We start from the raw sequence: 18,531 nt of genomic DNA on the forward strand, positions 1-18,531 counted from the left end.
GGAAGTATACATGTAAATTGTAATGTAAACTTGAGGATTTGTATCATAGAATGAGACCCTGATCGTCTAAGCGTGTGGTTTATGTAGTAAGTTCGAGTGGTCCAAAGACACATAAGAATGCTAGTTTTTCTTATCGTTGCTATTGATATGGTTTCATCTTGCATTATTACCGAACTATTATTGATACTGTAAAACTTTAATTGTGCACTACAATTTTTTTATATTTAGATATAAAAATACTCTCGCAAGAAGTGCACAATTAGATTTTTAGAGTATCCATAATAATTTTCTATTATTATTATTATTAGGAAAATGGTTTTTTACATGCTATTTTTTTCTACATCTTCTATTTGAAAGTAATATATGTAAATTGTAACATAATTATTGAATTGAACAAATCAAGGTCAAAATCAAGAATCAATAGATTATGTGCACAAATCACTCTCATTATTATTATTATTATTATTATTATTATTTCTTTTTTTTTTAAGTTTATTCTCAATTGCTAGTTGTCTGGCCATCTCCTTTTGGAAGTATACATGTAAATTGTAATGTAAACTTGAGGATTTGTATCATAGAATGAGACCCTGATCGTCTAAGCGTGTGGTTTATGTAGTAAGTTCGAGTGGTCCAAAGACACATAAGAATGCTAGTTTTTCTTATCGTTGCTATTGATATGGTTTCATCTTGCATTATTACCGAACTATTATTGATACTGTAAAACTTTAATTGTGCACTACAATTTTTTTATATTTAGATATAAAAATACTCTCGCAAGAAGTGCACAATTAGATTTTTAGAGTATCCATAATAATTTTCTATTATTATTATTATTAGGAAAATGGTTTTTTACATGCTATTTTTTTCTACATCTTCTATTTGAAAGTAATATATGTAAATTGTAACATAATTATTGAATTGAACAAATCAAGGGTCAAAATCAAGAATCAATAGATTATGTGCACAAATCACTCTCATTATTATTATTATTATTATTATTATTATTATTATTATTATTATTATTATTATTATTATTATTATTATTATTATTATTATTATTATTATTATTATTATTATTATTATTATTATTATTATTATTATTATTATTATTATTATTATTATTATTATTATTATTATTATTATTATTATTATTATTATTATTATTATTATTATTATTATTAATATTATTATTATTATTATTATTATTATTATTATTATTATTATTATTATTATTATTATTATTATTATTATTATTATTATTATTATTATTATTATTATTATTATTATTATTATTATTATTATTATTATTATTATTATTATTATTATTATTATTATTATTATTATTATTATTATTATTATTATTATTCTTCTTCTTCTTCTTCTTCTTCTTCTTTTAAAAGTTTATTCTCAATTGCTAGTTGTCTGGCCATCTCCTTTTGGAAGTATACTTGTAAATTGTAATGTAACCTTGAGGACATAGTATGTAAATGCATCAATATACTAGTAAAATATGGTATAAATTGTCATTTTGTATTTGATTTTTTGTTTGCTTGCTTGGGTAGACTTGAACCAAAGGGACTCTTAATTTGGACTATTAAAAGCGTACGTTTCAACATGTATATGTAGATAATGTATATTTTAAAGGGAATTGACGTAGATACACCTTCACATCGAAGATGTACTTTATTTTACACATGCACGAAATATAAAAGCTAGTCATAAATACAAGGATCAAATTTGACACCCATATTCTCCTTGATTTGATCTGTGAAATATATTTGTATATCACGACGGAGAGATTTGTGTTTGGCTCAGTCAATTGCTTTGACTTGTAACCTCATTTTCTAAACCCTAACGTTATCTGTATATTTTTTTTTGTTGAATACATTAATATTTGTATGTACTTGACCAATGTAGTTAACAGCTATTACGTACGTAGCAATATGGCAATATCCAAATAGCTAAAAGCTCAAAAGCCATATTAAGATTATCTTTAATTTCAAAAGGGAAAAAAACATCTCAATTTATCTCGGGTTTGAAAACTATATTTCTCTATTTATATTAATGTTAGAAGTGTACATCAAGAGTTTCATTTAGCGACTATATATTGAGTATGTCATCAATCATCCCTTTATGCATGTTCCATTATAATTCTTATATGTGAACCGCTCCATTATTATACACACACACACACACACATCACCAATTGAATGATGGCGAAGTAATAATTTGATATTTGTGCATGGCATTGGCATACTAACATGTATCTCATTCTCACTATTAAACTAGCATTGGCTAGCTGAAGTTTTTAATAATTGGACATAAAAGACTCCTAATTCCAATAGTAAAAGGCTGTCCATGCAACGTACAAATCCAAGAATAAAAAAACACCATACAAAACGATAGTACTTTTAATTTTTATGTAGGAAATAGCAGATCAGAGCTTATATCAAAATGCGACAGATGGCAGCCTATGGTTAGCCAAAAAGTGTCTGATGATCCGGAGAGAACGCCTGGGAGCAAATGTGGGAAAATGGCCTGCGCCTCTCGTTAAGAAAGTCAACCCCTCGTATCTATGCTCCACCCTCCAACCTAATTAGTAATAAACCATGCATTCATATTTCATACATTCATTACCTCCTTATTTCTAAATCATTGTTATTAACCCAATATAATCTCCAATGATCATAAATTTGATACTATTTTACTTTACCGCCGCGAGTAATTAACCTTTTTTTTTTATTCATTTTTCTGTTTTATCAAACGCTTGTGATTAACTGTAGGTAGAATTTTACCAAAGAAAGAAAATAAATATGAAGTAGGTAGACCTACGAATATTCCAAGGAAAGCTTAAGATTCCTTCCTTTGAATGGTTTGATCTTTTTCTATCCAATCCTTTTATAGACAATTAGACATTCAATTTAGACACTGATTTCAGCTAAACCCCACAATTTATTTATCTATTTATCTTACACGTTTTTTTCTTTCATTTTCTTCCTTTTATTGACATTTTTGGCATTTTAAGATACAATCAATTATCTCTCTACGTCTACAGTGCAGATGATGTTTTGCCACATTAGTGGAAAGTATTATGCGCTCTTGTGCGGATTCAATGCCCATTGATCATCTTCCTCCTAACAATTAACAATTTAAGCCATTAAAGCTATGGTTTGTCAAAAAACAAAATTATTACCTCTCTATGGTTGTACCGTGGGGTCCAGTCCTCAGTGATGTTTAGGCCAAGCTTGTTCAATGCATACCTTGTTGAGGTCACCGGAACCCTACCATCTGCATCTCCACTATTCACAAGAAAATAAAGCAAAAATAAACTTAAAATTCCAAATTACACAATGAATTTGCACGAAAACTTGAATTAGTTGTCTTCATCTTTTATATCTTGGAATTATGTTGCACACATTCTACCTATTTAATTGTCTTTATCATATTCGTTTATTTAATTAGTTTTTAGGTAGCTAGCGAGAGAGTGAATTGCAATTACATAGTACGTAAATATACCTGTAGATCCATACACGAAGATCTATATCAACGAGTTTTTGGATAATTGGAAGAATTGAAAAGGCCCAGTCCGTCCATGCATTGCTTACATTAGCACTAGTACGTGATAAAAAAGTTAACGGTCGATATGTTTAAGCAAACTAATTATATACAGCGCAATATAATCAACAAATTTATGTTAGAATTCCTCTGTCTTACATCGACCAAAAGGCTTGAGAACAAGTTCTTTAAATAGAATTACCCCACTCTAACTATTACCGAGACATTTTGTATTAAAATCTCACACCTGACGGATTGAGCAGGTGCCCAAGTGGGGGACATTATCGGTGTTGTTGGAGTAGGCCCATTGCCCGTCTACCTAAAATTTAAGATGGTATCAGAGCCAGGGGACATGTCCGTACATCCACGTGAACGGGTGGGTCCCCTTTGACCCCTCGCGAACGGATGAGCCCTGGCTTGACTCCACGTAGGCCAAGAGATGCCACGTGAACAGGTGGGTCCCCATTGGCCCCGTGCAAACGGGTGAGCCCTAGCCTAGCTCCATATGGTTGCTAATGTGTGGAACTTCACGTGTGACCCATAAAATGGGGTCTCACGTGCGGGGGATTGTTAGAATTCCTCTATCCCACATCGGCCAGAAGACTTGAAAACAAACCCTTTAAATATAATTACTGTCACATCCCCGCCCGGGACGAATCACTTCTCAAGCCCGCTCCACCACCGTAGCACGATATTGTCCGCTTGGGGCCCCGACTATGCCCTCACGGTTTTGTTTCTGGGAACTCACGAGCAACTTCCCTATGGGTCACCCATCCTGGGAGTGCTCTAGCCACCTTCTCGCTTAACTTCGGAGTTCCTACGGAACTCGAAACCAATGAGCTCTCAAAAGGCCTCGTGCTAGGTAGGGATGAGAATATACATTTAAGGATCACTTTATTGGGCAATGTGGAATGTTATAATCCACCCCCCTTAGGGGCGCGACATCCTTGTCGGCACACTTCCGGTCAGGGATTGGCTCTGATACCATTTGTCACATCCCGGCCTAGGGCGGATCACTTCCTAAGCCTGCTCCACCACCGTAGCACGATATTGTCCGATTTGGACCTCGACTACGCCCTCACAGTTTTGTTTCTGGGAACTTACGAGCAACTTCTCAGTGGGTCACCCACCTGGGAGTGCTCTAGCCCCCTTCTCGCTTAACTTGAGTTCCTATGGAACTCGAAGCCAGTGAGCTCCCAAAAGGCCTCGTGCTAGGTAGGGATGAGAATGTACATTTAAGGATCACTCCCATGGGCGATGTGGGATGTTACAATTACCCCACTCTAACTATTACCGAGACCTTTTGTATTAAAACCTCACACCTGACGGATTGAGTAGGTGACCAAGTGGGAACAATATCAGTGTTATTGGAGTGGACCTATGACCTGTCTACCTGAAATTTAAGAACTTAATTCTAAATGAGTAGTGATCATTCTAAATTTTCTTTGATATACGTATATCAAAGTATAATCTTAATGAAATTACTTGCAAAGCCTCCGTTCCATGAATACGGTACTTTGGTTACGTTTGCATGCAATGTTTCTTGAACATCTGGACGATTGAAGTATGTTGTTGCATAGGTCATTGTACACGGATCGTAACCTCCTCCACTACCTGCAGGTATTCTCCGCAATGTATCCTGCTCCATTGCAAATTAAAGAAAAATTAATCTTAATTAATTTTCCTTTATTTTTGTCTTGCAATTTGCACGGTGAAACGAGAAAATAAAGGAACATTAACTAACATACAAATCGAGAACCGAATTTGAGTGGCAGTTTCTGCTTATTATTCATTACTGATGACGACGACGACTGGGTGAAGGGTCTATCGAGGCGACAAGTCCGAGAGTATATGCTATATATATCTATGAGACTGTAAAGATCGTAGTACTTGAGTAAGTAGTTTCCAGCATTCTGTGGTTAAGTTTTGTTTGCTAAAATCACAATTTGCCTTAATTGATTTGTACAAAACATCAGATATCAGGGCATGTCCCCATGCATAGTCAATCATCCAAGTTGTGTCTGTTTCATCGTCCAACAAGGCATTCCCAATCTGCATTTTTCACAATTCATTAATTAAGGATTTAAGTGATATTCTTCTCTATGATGACATGCGTGAATATATACGTCTTGAGACAATTAATTACCATCAAACCCTTGAGGTTTATATAAGGGGTTTCTCCATTTTAATCCTTGATAAAGATTGAAATTCAATTAAAACCTTATGTTAGATTATATATTCATTATAATCCTTTGACTAAATTTCCATGTCAGCATAAATATTAAAATTTATATTTTCTTGTTTTGAAATATTTAATGCGTTTTTTGGGTTCCTATAATGCCCCTATTAAATATTTGATTGTAATTTGCTCCATATTTTTTGGCATTGATTATTGTTTGACTTTCTAAAATCATAAACATAATTCAAAAAAATATTAGTGATACGTTACAAGAATTAACAAATACCTAATTCAAATTATTCATTATCACCATTCAAAGCATAGAGGAAATATAAATAGCCAAATCATATATTTTACATAATCGAATGCACTTAAACCATGTCCTAATGTGCTTAAATCATATAACCTAGTCGAATGCACATAAATCATAGTACCAAGTCAAATGCACCTAAACCATGGTACTTATATGAATGCACCTAAACCATGGTACCTATATGAATGCACCTAAATCATGGTACCTATATGAATGCACCTAAATCATAGTACCTATATGAATGTACCTTAATCATTTAGGTACTATCAATTAGGTCTTATCCATTCGGTATGGTTGGTTAGGTACTATATAGTGTATGTCTGATTAATTTGGTACAGTCAATTAAGTTGTGATTTCACATTCTATTTTCTCAATTTGTATTTTTTTTTCATTTATCTCTGGATTCACCTTCAATTTGGCATCTAAAAGCCCCTTTTTTCTCCTTTCTTCCGAATACAACAAGATTTTTGGTTTGTAAGTTTTATGGCTTTTTTTGTTTGATCATGGTTTCTGAGTTTTCTGGGTTCTTTGATTGGAATAACACATGGAGATTTATGTTATAACAAACATGTTAATTATGGATCTAGTTAATTAAGCATTCTTGAAAAATTAATTATATATTTGTTTCTCTAATTGGTTTTAAAGAGTAATAAGGGTAAATAGGGAAACTAAAAATGCAATAAATTTATTAAAAAATGATTAAATGTGACATGGAATACTATAATCTGACATGGAGGACTATTTTTAGTTTTTAATCTTACATACGGTATTATTGAAAAAGCAATCTTATTTAGGGATTAAAATGAAGTTTTCTATTTATATAATCATCCTTTGTTGATTTCTTGTGTGTATAACCTCTGCCAGTTGTGGAACGTAGTGGTGCCCTATATATTATTTATAGAATACTTAAGAACATAATACTAATTAATTCGTGCCCAAAAAAAAAAAAAAAAAACTCAAAGGATGGAGAAAGTATTTGTAGTACTTCAGGATTAATATTAGTATGTATAAAACTGATGCAGGGGATAGTTGAGAATTCATATTTACATGCAATACATAGATATAGTAGCGTACTGTGTACCTGCATAGCTTTCTCCTGCAATGTAGAACACATTGGATTTGTACTGTGGAAACCTTTTGAACCACTTTAGAAGGAATGTGTGTGAATCCCGAGCTGCATGCATGGCGGCATTAGGGAGGAAACATACGTTCGCACGCACGCATGAAAAGTAATTAAGCAGAATTAAAACGTAGCAATAGTCAACATTAATGATTTTAATACATAGCAGTTTTTTTTTTTTGGGGGGGGGGGGGTTATAAATTAAAGACAGAGAGAAGGCTTTTCCATATAAAATGGTCTCATTATTATAACAAACCTGTGATATTGTCTCCATGGACCTCCAAACTATTATTCGAGTATGAAAACCCAACACCAGCCGGTGCGTCCAAAAATAATAAATTTGCCGATGATGATCAAGTACGTACATTCATGTTTAACGAAAAACCAAAACAAAACCAGATCAGACAAGACAACAATTAGTAATTCTGTATTAATTTTCAATCTTCCAGTTAGCCAGAGGATTACTTAAAACTAGCTGCATAGCATGCCTTCATCAAATTTTTGCTATATTAGTTTAGAAATTGAGAAAGCTGGAGATTCAAGATGACGTGCCTTTATTCCAAGTATAGTTATTGAATTTTACTGTAGGGCCCTCCTTCACTAAAAATGGGCCAAGCTCTTGGGCCTCCCCGAAACCAACGGAAGAACATCCTGGACCTGCGGATAAGAGTAGCTCAACTTGTTATAAACTCATGTAAAAACATTTTAATGTTGAACAGCTCTTCTCATCATTACACCTCCATTGATCCATATATGGAGAGTGACAATTTTTACTATTATTATTTTAGGGAATTGTTATTAGCATTAAAAAAAATCTTATTTTACAATCCAAACTTTTTATAATTAGAAACAAAAATACTATTGTGAGGAATGTAGAGCAAGATTTCTAGAGCTTTTTTATTGTAACGTTACTCCACTAAGCTATAATAAGGATAAGGGAAAATGTTTGAACTCTTAAACGGAACGGATGGATGACAATTGGGAAATATGTTTTTTTTTTTTTTTTCAAATTGTGAATTGAGAAATATGTTTCGCTAACCCCACTTAGGAAGATAATGATTTGTTGTCATCGTGGTTGCGGAGCCAAAAATATTCTTAAGGCGATACCTGGATTTTTGGACAAAAATGACAAAAATACCCTTGCAGTACAACAAGGTTCCTACACGTAAACAGCGGGCAACTCTCTTTCAACCAAGACAGAAGTGCCCAAAATAGGTAACAATTCAAAGTCCATCTCATCAAATCCTTTCTACAAGGTAATTCCCAAACACATTCCTTTTAAATTATGTTAATTGTCTAATTAATGGGTTTATTGCCTAATTAACCCATTAATTGTCAATTAAACCATCCATTATATCCAAATAACCACAAAACACATCCAATTCAACCCTAAAACACCACATGGCCGGCTATCCCCATTCAAAACCTAATCCATCACTTTTTCTACCTTTTTCACAATTTCTTCCTTTTTATTAGCCAATTAATTCCATAACCACAAAAATATTTCCTTTTATGTTTAATTAGCCAATTAATTGGCTAATTAAACCAAAATAAAACCTAAACCAACCTAGCCCTATAAATAGGCTCCTATTTTCACCAAATATTCACTCCAACACTTTGGCAAAAATCCCAAAATTCTCTAAACACTATTTCTCTCTAAATTCTAACTTTGACATCGAAGGTTCTTCGGCCAAAGCCCCCCCATTCATCGTGGGCGCGTGAGGCTCTTGGCCTTAACCTAAGGTGTTAATTGTATTGTAGGTGCAAAATTGTCCAAGATCAAGGAGGAAGAAATTTACATCCATAGTGGTGAATTGGCAAGATCTAATCACATACATACAAATTAATAGAGCAGGTTCTCGAATTGTTGGAAGTCATGGATGAAAGTGTTGTAAGTGTGTGCAATGTTATACACTAACTTCCAAAATATGAATCAAGAGGACCAAAGGGGATATTTTGGCCCTATAAAGAATGATGGTTGTAAAAGGGTTGAGGATCGTCGTCCACCAACCCTCATCGTTGATCAATGTTTTGTGTGTGTGTGTGTGCACATATGGAATAGATCCTAACCTCGTTGTCTTTACTCTTTAGACCTGTTGTTGAATCCAAACAAGCAAACTATACTAGTTCTAAAAGCTCCACATTGTTTTGCTTGGTTTTCACTCAAAGAAAGATCATCGCAACTAAATCAAACGAAAACAAATGGGAGAGACCGTTCGCAACATAAACGCTTTGGATGACGGAGGCAAAGACTTAACTTTGAGCATCATGATTTCTGCAAGTCTAGATAACCTTCAGCTTTTCAGATCTTTAATACCAAAAGACAGAAAAAGTCCCCACCCAGCAAGAACCAAAAGTACGCTCATCATCAGAAAGAACCGGTTGAAAGTAATACATAAAACACAAGATGGCAACTTTGACAAAACTTAGCTCCACCTCCTTCGATCTTCCTCCTCATCAACAGGATTATACCACTCTGGCCGACGCTTGGAGTTGCTCAACCTGTAGTTCAGAAGCACTTCTTCATCGCTAAGTGCCCTTGTAGCCACCAGGGCAAGACTCTTCAAAACAGGAACGTCTGAGCCGCTATTTTTTGAACCTCCAAGCTTGAACCAAAAGCTTCCAAATCTCTTCATCTTCACTTCTTCTGCATCTCCAAATATTACATTTGGAATATAGATCCTCATTTCTTTTTCTGTCAACGGGAAGTCATAAGGGCAAACCATAACATTTGGAGACATATCCTTTCCAGGATGGTTGGCAAAATGAGCCAAAGCTAATGGATTCCTCCGCTCTATTATGTCGCCACCGTTTCCCAATTTCTTCTGATCCAAAGGCTTACTGAGAAGTCTCCAGATCCGATCTCGACCTTTCTCATCTCCCTGCATATTAGGCCTGATTTCTGGAACAGTTAAACCATCCCAAAATTCACGGGTTTCGCCCCCATAACCCCAAGGTTGTGCATTGATCACAGTCCCATCATACCTTGTGATCAAATATGAGTTTTGAGCATTAACTCTTGGGTATCCAGGTATGTAGCGGTAATACACAGGGGAATATACTACACCAGGGTACACGGCCACGACGGCACCAACATCACATTCACCATTTAGAAATAAACCTTGGCCTGCTTCCTTGTGGGGTATTTGAGAAGGTTTGATATCAAGCGTGTAGCCGAAGAGATCTTTTAACTTTTGAGAAACATCAGTGCTCTGTAATGGCCTTGTTTCGGGCACATCTGTACTGAAAACCATAACTAATCAGTATAGTAATCAAACGTTCTGAAAAATTGCTGAGAAGAGAGGAATAAGAAGCCAAAAACAGAAGTAAAAAGCTCACCACGATGTTTAACTGGTGGACCATTCCTACCAATGGCAAAACTAAGACCACTTCGTCGAGTAGAAGCATTTGATTGTTTAGGTGATTCAGTTCCCTCATTTAGCTTCTTAACATCAGGGAGAAGAACTTCATCCATAGACATGCAGAAGTTTTTAATTTGGAGATGAATGTTTTCCTGGACTTGTTTCTGTTGATCGGCAATGGAGGCTTTATTAGCCATGTCAATGATCTCATCCACATCTGCCTCATCCGCATCCCTTCCCAAGCGATTGTAGCTGGATACACAAGAATTTCATAATAAACATCCAAGATGCACAATATGCGATAGGAGGGAGAAAGGTACAAGAATTTCATAACAAACATCCAAGATGCACAATATGCGAATGAGTGAGAAAGGTACAAGTATTTCATGATCAACATCAAAGATGAACAATATGCACAATATGCACAATATGGATATACAAGTATTTCATAATCAACATCCAAGATGTACAATACAAGTATTTTTTTCTTTTGAAACGAAAGGGCCTTAGTGGTGGAAAAATTAGTAGTTTTGTTTTCATATGGGAAGATGGTGGTGTGAGAGCAACCTGGTATATAGGAAGAGGCGATTCATATCTGCCTCAAACTGCAGTTGCCTTGGATTCCTGTTAAACATGGGTTGTTTAGCAAGAGTTCTCACACCCTGAAAATAAAAACAATTATAGCGTTAATTTTCACATATAGCATGGCGAGGTGCGGTAGCCCATTTGGAATTGGAAGTGCATTAACACCAAATCCTGACGAAACCCTGACCTCAGGATGAACATGTCCAATGCCCATTTCTCTAGTCTAGGGAAATAGGATTTGTGTAATGCAACTTAGGAAACTCAAATTGTAAAGTACGTTTCTTTGCAAGTCGTAATTTTTATTGTTGCGTCTTGGTTCTTATGGAGATCCTGTCAGCAAAATTCAATCTTTTTCATGGGTTTGTTAATTTTCTCAAACTGGAATGTGGTAATTTCATCCAACTGAAGAACACTGAGAATGATTAAAAGCCAAATTTGTGGTCACTAAATAAATTCTAGTGCAAATAAATATACATAAACGATGAAGAATTAGAAAAGGTGACAAGACAGCAGATTTAATACGAAAATCACTGAAAATAGAGATGCGAAATGTTTGGTTTAGGGAAATTGAGAAATAGAGAGAGAGAAGGATTTACGTTTACCTCCTGAAATTTGTGGAAAAGGAACGCCATTTGGATTCAAATGATTGGGATGAATACTCTCACTCTCAATACAAGTCAGTCGTCAGTAGACAGACACTTAGCAGCAGACGACGGAGGAAGGAAGGAAGCTATGAAGCCGCTCGCAACTGTAAAAGTTCAATTTCTGCATCTAATTCGTTTTGGGTTCCAAGAAAACCAACCAAACCAATTGGACTGGGCCAGCTTTAAACAAAAAAAAATAAAGTGGGCTAACATTAAACGATGAAGATATAACTGGACAAGCACTCCCTTGTACAATTCTAGGGCCTCTCTTCCATCAAATTAACGGTCCAGATCAAACAGACTGGTATCGATTCATTTTATTAGTGGGAAATGATTTTCCTTGTGTTAATTTTTGAGAGACATGGAATCTCTCCCGTGGACGCAGTCAAGATGATGAATGGGGGAGTGGCTGCGCCTATGGTAGGGCTGCTTGCAATTATGTTAATTATGCGTATATAAAATAAACTCGTGATATGATTGATAAACATATAGTCTTTGTCCATGTGTATTGACTTTAGTTAATAAAGGCTCGTTAGAAACTGATTTTAAAATGATTGAAATCGTTTTTTGTAAAAATATTTTTGAATCAATCTTTAGTAATGCAAAATTAGGTACAAGCAATTCAAGTGCTTCTTACCAAAAGCACATAACTGGTGCTTCTTGCAAGAAACATTTTTAAATGCGTTTACAACAAAAAAACATTTTCTCTAAAAAACGTTTTCAACCATTTTAAAAGTCTTCTAAACAAGCCCTAATTTATCTGATGAAAAAGATATATAACACGTAATATTGGAATATATATTATTAATAAATTATGAGTCATAGTACACCTTGTTGGCTGTAAACTTGCAAATGCAACGATGGCTAGCTAGTAGCATCGTATTCCTATGTGTAAAAGACTAGAGGGGTAGGCAGCTTAATTTTTATTATTTTATTACTAGCTAAAAGCCTAAAAACGAGAAGAAGGGAGGCCGTGGGTGGTGTTGGGATTGGGATGGAGGAAATGGGTAAACAGAGAAAGAGACTGCCGAGGTGCAAACACCGGGACTTGGTGGCCTGCGCCCCTCACCGTCGCAAACGTGAGCCCGCCCTCGTACGTCTCCGCCCACCCGGCCACTTGACCCTTATCAAACCATGCCTTCCATCCTTGAATTACTCTTAAACCCATCTTCTTTATGCTGTACCTCGTTGATGTTACCGGCACCCTCCCATCCGTGTCACCACTGCATGCATGTAATTGATTAGGGTTTTAATTATTACTAATAAAAAATTACAAGTTATTAGTGCAGTAATCTTTAATTAACTTGATTACCTATAGATCCAAATACGCAAGCCAGCTTTCAAGAGCTTCTTAATGATTGGCAGTACGGTATCAGGCGAGTCCTTCCATTCCTTTATGATGCCGCTGCATGCCACAGGAAGCAACAGAATAAGATATATACCATAGATGTTATTGTGAACATCAATAAGTATATGCTGCAGAAAAATGCTTGCGGAAATAATTAATGCCTAATTTGAGGTGGGAAATTAAAAAAGCAAGTGAGATTCGAGAATGTAATAATAAGTGCGATCCCATACTGGAAACCAACTTGCATATGTCCCCACTCCACTCCCCACCACCCTAAATAGAGTAGTAAAGTATAGGACGGTCCTCCTGCATGCAATTTGTGTTTAGAGTTTTGACGAATTACTTAATATTACCACAGACATACCCACCAACCAGTACCAGCTTTTCTTGTTTTGCTATCGTATGACTAATTTCTGCTGACTAATTATATAAAAGACAAATATGGAGGAAAAACATAACAGCTAGCTTGACTGGTTTTAGTGGGAAGGGAACAACCATGGACCATAGTAAGGAAATTAAAACGAGGTGTCGATAATTTGTAATCCTCTAGATATCTATCTATCTAAATTATTGATTTCCGATTGCACAATATAATTTATCAAATATTTCAATTTTGCGTTTTATTGGAGAAAAAAAGAAGAAAAAACAAAAGGAAGAAGACAAAGACAAATGTTACTCTAAGATATCTTTCATTAATTATGATCTGGGCCTTGTGGCAGTGTGGAAACAGAAAGAAATCTCCAGTTGATTGATTTCTCATCGTGCATGTTCCTTCTAATAAATTCTTTAAATTGACTTTCAGCTACCTCTCCGAATATTTCTCTCCCCCTAAATTCCAGAGGGATTGAGAGAAAGAGAACTGGTTATATATATATATATATATATATATATATATATATATATATATATATATATATATATATATATTTAGATCATAGTTACCTGCATGGGGAGTAAGGATAGGAAAGTTTAGTAACATTGGCATGCAGGGACCTCTGAACATCCTCTCTGTTGAAATATTGCTCAACATAATCCTCTGTGCAGGGATCATACCCTGATGGTAGCCTCCGCCAAAGCTCCTATATATACATTTTGCATAATTAATTAACCACACCAAAATTACATAACTCCTTAATTTATTAGTGTTACTAATTACTGGTTAGCTAATGAATTAGGTGAGATAAACTCGTTCCAGAGTGAATGATGACTTACATGTTGATTGAGCAGACGAGGTGCAACATTTTTCATGAAATTGTTAATCCTTGTTGGTTTGGGTGAAGCAGTAGTAGATGGAGATGGATCAGTGAGGCAGATGGGTGCATAAATGCCGTAGATGTCGATTTGAGAATAATCTTGTAAGAAGGCTCGAACTTGTTCATTGCACTCTTCTGTTTGGTTGTCATCGTGTACGACATCACATTTATTTACTAAATTGTTGTGGAGCGTGTCCGAGATTATGGCATGGCTCCATGCGTAATCAAACATCCCACTGTTGTCCGTCGGTTCATTGATCACAGCATTCCCAATCTAATTCAATTATAATGCGAATGATCGATTAATTAGCTAGATAATTAAAGAAATGAGTTGATTGTATGTAGAGTTAGGGTTCATGTAGGCTGGCTCACCATGAAACCTTTCAGATTTATAAAAGAGGAGGAGTACTCTGATTGGGATGATGATCTGGTGGTTCGTTTGTTTCGGTCGTATATGAGGTTGGCAAGCTGGGGGACGTAATGGCCAGCATAGCTCTCCCCAGCAATGTAGAAATCATGGGATTTTAAGGTTGGGAACTTCTTAAACCATTCCACCAGGAAAGCATGCGAATCAGCAGCTGTGATTCGATCGCCCAGCGTACGCAGATCCTTGGCGTTGTTTGTGTAGGAAAACCCTACTCCAACAGGTGACTCCAGGAACAGCACATTGGCAACTGAACATCATGATCATACATATATCATCATCTAAGTATTCAAGAAATCAAGCTTACTATGCAATGTTACTTATTAATTAAATAATATAAACCTTTGTTCCAGGAGTAATTGTTAAGAATTAGGGTTCCATTGCTTCGAACAAGAAAGGGGCCAAGTTCTTGTGCAGCTCCATAAGCTACGGATGAGCACCCAGGTCCTGAAATATATATTACAATTTTATTAAATTAGAGCATATCTTAAAAAATATTCCTGGTGAATATATCACTGACACAGATCGGAGGTAGATGATAAATAATTGGATGATGGAAGATGGTGTCATTGGACCATTACTAATCAAGCAAAAAATGGAAAGAAATGCCTAAAATTAAAGTTGGGAAGACCTAGCTCTCTCTCAATTTCAGTAAAAGCGCAAAAAATACAAAGAAATCAAAGAAAAGAGGGGATATTTATCTTAATTAATTGCATGTACAAATTCGTAAACCAAATCAAATTGGCCGGCAGTTACTCGTGAGTAGGGATTGATGACTATTGGGGCGTTGGTTGTTGCATTTGCATGTGCATAGCCTTCCAGAACCAGGCTCGCTACCAATTATAACAAAGAAACAAACAAATTTAAGTGGTGGGGTGAAAACTGGAAAAATAAAAAAGGAAAAAAAGGGTATATTGCTATTGCATTGGATGATGACGAAGAGAACGACCAACTCATTAGGCAAAGGTTTGCAGACACAGGTTTTTTTTTGGGAACTTTAACGAAAAGCACCCGGCGGTACTGTTCACTTTAACGAAAAATCATATTTTTACATTAAAAAGTCAATCCTGGTACTATTCACTTTACTCTTTATTTTGTCCTTATCATTAAAACTCAAAGTTTTCAAACCCTTTTCATTAGTTTTCCTTTTTTTTTATTTTTTTATCACGTGACATCTTAATACTATAATGCAAATACTTTACAAAAAAAATCACATACAATATTACACTATAAAGTCGAAATATTACCGTGATAATATATCCGTTATATTATCTTCTCCACTATTAGAAGTAGTTGTAGAATTCTCTCAGTCTTGTAAAAAAATTTCGGCCAAAAGAAAATATAACATCTTTATTAATTAATAAAACACTCATTGTCAATCCAAAATCCTATGAAATTACCAGTTTAACTTTCTAATTAAAATAAAACATGAATAAGAAATATAAGACATAAATGTAATTTCACATAACCAAATTTTACTGTTTTTTTTAAGACTCAGCTACATGTAATCCTAACATATCTTTAATTAAAATATAAAAACTATAAATAATAAAATAATTAAAAAAAAACTTCCCAAGTCCCACATTCTCTATCACTCTATTCCTCTCTCCTTTTATTTCAAAAATAAAAATAAAAATTTTTCTTAACACATTTTGTGTGTGCCTATATACTAGTTAAATATTAATAGAAGCATAGGCCTGCAACTGAATCAGTGATGGCCAGAGGCAGGCCAGGCCGTATTCAATGTATGTGAAAATCCGTGAAAATATTTAAATATCCCATTTGCATGCCCTACCATCGCCAACAATACTAGAGAGACACAGAAGATGATTTCACTTCATATAAAGAGAGACTGGACTTACATGTACACTAGTTAATGAGTTAATATTTTAAAACAATATATAAATTAACGTCTCTATTCTTTTTATTTATGATTAAATCATGACGATGAAGATGGAAATATATTAATTATATATCTGCTTTGGTCTAAAGGTGCCAACAAAGTTGGTTCGTGATTCAACCATGTGATTTTACTTAAAATCATACCAAGTGAAAAACGAGGCCAAAGACTGCTTCATTCCTGTATAATTATCACATATCAGGGCCCGGGGGAATGCACTTCTTGGTTTGGGTATGGGTAGGACGTCCGTCAAATGTTACGGCGGGGCGGCAACTATTCGTTACTGTAAAAGTTTTTGACTTTATTGAAATTTGGATGGGATGAGATGGGATGGGATGGGATGATCCCTGCTCTCTGTTATGTTCTCTGCTCTTCTACGATCCAGAGGCTCCAGACCCAGAGAGAACCTGAGAATCAAGTCCGTTACTGGACCGGACAGATGGTACTTTGTCCGTCTGGTGTGCTCAGACTGAGAGTGGAGAAACATTACAGCAAACCGGCTCTCGCCGTCAAGAATAACGGAAAAAGCCACCATTCTAAAATCTAATGCTTTGTGTTTTCTGATTTCTTATGCCTATTTTGTCTTCTTGTTGACATTTTGTTCCTCTCAACAGACACCAACACACAATTCTAAAAGAAGATAAAGAAAAACAAATGGCAAAATATGGAAAGGATAAAGCGTAAACCCATCCAACCCAATGAAATACACATGAAAAATATAATTATATTATTAAGAAGAAAGAAACACTTTTCATTTGAAACATCCAAATCTTATCCCTTCCTTCTTTTGAAAATTTTATAATACATTGGTGTATGAAATGCACAGTGCGGTAGACAATTAAATATTAACTTTCGGCAATATCAATTTAACCGTTACCGGTGTATCTCATATACTCATATACTTGTGAATTATAAAAACGCCACAATGAAAGAAGAAATGTAAGTCGGCCCTAGCAAAAAACCAAAATGAAAAGCAAATTTTGATTGGAAGAGAGGGAACTGACCTCCATTAAGCCAAAGAACAAGGGGTTTCCGAGATGCATGCTCTTGAGCTTGGAAAAACCAGTAGAACAAGGCCTTGCCGGATTTGGGAAGTTGAACGTAGCCGGCGTAGTGCGGGAATGACACCTGCGGCTGTCCGGGCAAGTTGGTGACCCTGTCACCTTCTCCCAGTTGTCCCTGCGTTTCTACTTCTTCATGTTTCACGGCATTGGTCACAGGAAAAAGTAGTACTAGACACCATATCATAGCCATGTTCAACAAATTAGGATTAAGGGCCATTGGAGAATCTCAGACAGAGACTGCTAGCAATTACTACTGCTGTCTACTGATCGTATATATAATAATATTGGTCTGCGTGCAATTTGGGAGCTTTTTGTGTGAGTGAGACTCCGACTTGAGGGAGGTTATTATAGGTCTGTGTGCAATTTGGGAGCTTTTTGTGTGAATGAGACTCCGACTTGAGGGAGGTTATTATAGGTCTGTGTGCAATTTGGGAGCTTTATGTGTGAGTGAGACTCCGACTCGAGGGAGGGAGAGAGTTGAATCTTCAACGGGATAAAAAGTGGAATTTGTGTCCATTGGATAAGACAGACCACTTTTTATATATTTCAAAAGGAATGGCTACGGCCCAATCGCGTGGGGGGATTGTCCCAACATGTTAATACAACTTTCGATAGGGTAATTGATTTCTCACTACTTCTTATCCTTTTCTTAAATTCCCTTTTTCCTTTTTTTTATTTTTACCTGAAATAGCCTTTTTCTCCTTTTCTTAATTTTTTTTAAACATGACTAATTATAATAATTGGGTTTGTAATCAAAGAAAAAAAAAACATAAATTTTTTCACT

General features: G+C 35.3%; 2 protein-coding genes and 1 pseudogene across 3 annotated transcripts; all 3 read right to left on the reverse strand.

Annotated features, from left to right (window-relative positions):
* Positions 1–2,449: 2,449 nt before the first annotated feature.
* On the reverse strand, positions 2,450–8,237 carry LOC126596687 (serine carboxypeptidase-like 34; annotated as a pseudogene).
* Positions 8,238–9,404: 1,167 nt separating this feature from the next.
* On the reverse strand, positions 9,405–11,894 carry LOC126597796 (uncharacterized). 2 transcript variants are annotated; one of them, XM_050264627.1, is made up of 4 exons: positions 11,717–11,894; positions 11,097–11,191; positions 10,507–10,781; positions 9,405–10,405 (listed from the first exon to the last, which is right to left on the reverse strand). In XM_050264627.1, exons 1-4 carry the CDS (start codon positions 11,744–11,746, stop codon positions 9,594–9,596), a joined length of 1,212 nt encoding a protein of 403 aa, XP_050120584.1. In that variant the 5' UTR covers positions 11,747–11,894; the 3' UTR covers positions 9,405–9,593. The 2 variants fall into 2 exon arrangements, with proteins under 2 accessions (XP_050120584.1, XP_050120585.1); XM_050264628.1 differs by lacking the exon at positions 11,097–11,191 and having other exon boundaries at positions 11,717–11,890.
* Positions 11,895–12,535: 641 nt separating this feature from the next.
* Positions 12,536–18,169, reverse strand: LOC126595090 (serine carboxypeptidase-like 35). The gene is made up of 7 exons (XM_050261432.1): positions 17,688–18,169; positions 15,126–15,230; positions 14,732–15,033; positions 14,319–14,633; positions 14,049–14,185; positions 13,071–13,163; positions 12,536–12,981 (listed from the first exon to the last, which is right to left on the reverse strand). The coding sequence occupies exons 1-7, from the start codon at positions 17,962–17,964 to the stop codon at positions 12,708–12,710; spliced, it is 1,503 nt and encodes a 500-aa protein (XP_050117389.1). The 5' UTR covers positions 17,965–18,169; the 3' UTR covers positions 12,536–12,707.
* Positions 18,170–18,531: the final 362 nt, after the last annotated feature.

Source organism: Malus sylvestris, chromosome 13 (assembly GCF_916048215.2).
Source record: "Malus sylvestris chromosome 13, drMalSylv7.2, whole genome shotgun sequence".
NCBI classification, from domain to species: domain Eukaryota; kingdom Viridiplantae; phylum Streptophyta; class Magnoliopsida; order Rosales; family Rosaceae; genus Malus; species Malus sylvestris.

Bases quoted from the DNA above. Each gene is read 5' to 3' on its own strand.
- LOC126597796 (XM_050264627.1), bottom strand. From the start codon at position 11,746: ATGGCGTTCCTTTTCCACAAATTTCAGGAG. The intron at 11,192-11,716 runs GTAAACGTAAAT...TTTTATTTTCAG, and splicing joins TTTTCCACAAATTTCAGGAG to GGTGTGAGAACTCTTGCTAA. The intron at 10,406-10,506 runs GTGAGCTTTTTA...TTTTCAGTACAG, and splicing joins TCCACCAGTTAAACATCGTG to ATGTGCCCGAAACAAGGCCA.
- LOC126595090 (XM_050261432.1), bottom strand. From the start codon at position 17,964: ATGGCCCTTAATCCTAATTTGTTGAACATGGCTATGATATGGTGTCTA. The intron at 15,034-15,125 runs GTTTATATTATT...CATGATGTTCAG, and splicing joins CAATTACTCCTGGAACAAAG to TTGCCAATGTGCTGTTCCTG. The intron at 14,186-14,318 runs GTAAGTCATCAT...ATGTATATATAG, and splicing joins CTCGTCTGCTCAATCAACAT to GAGCTTTGGCGGAGGCTACC.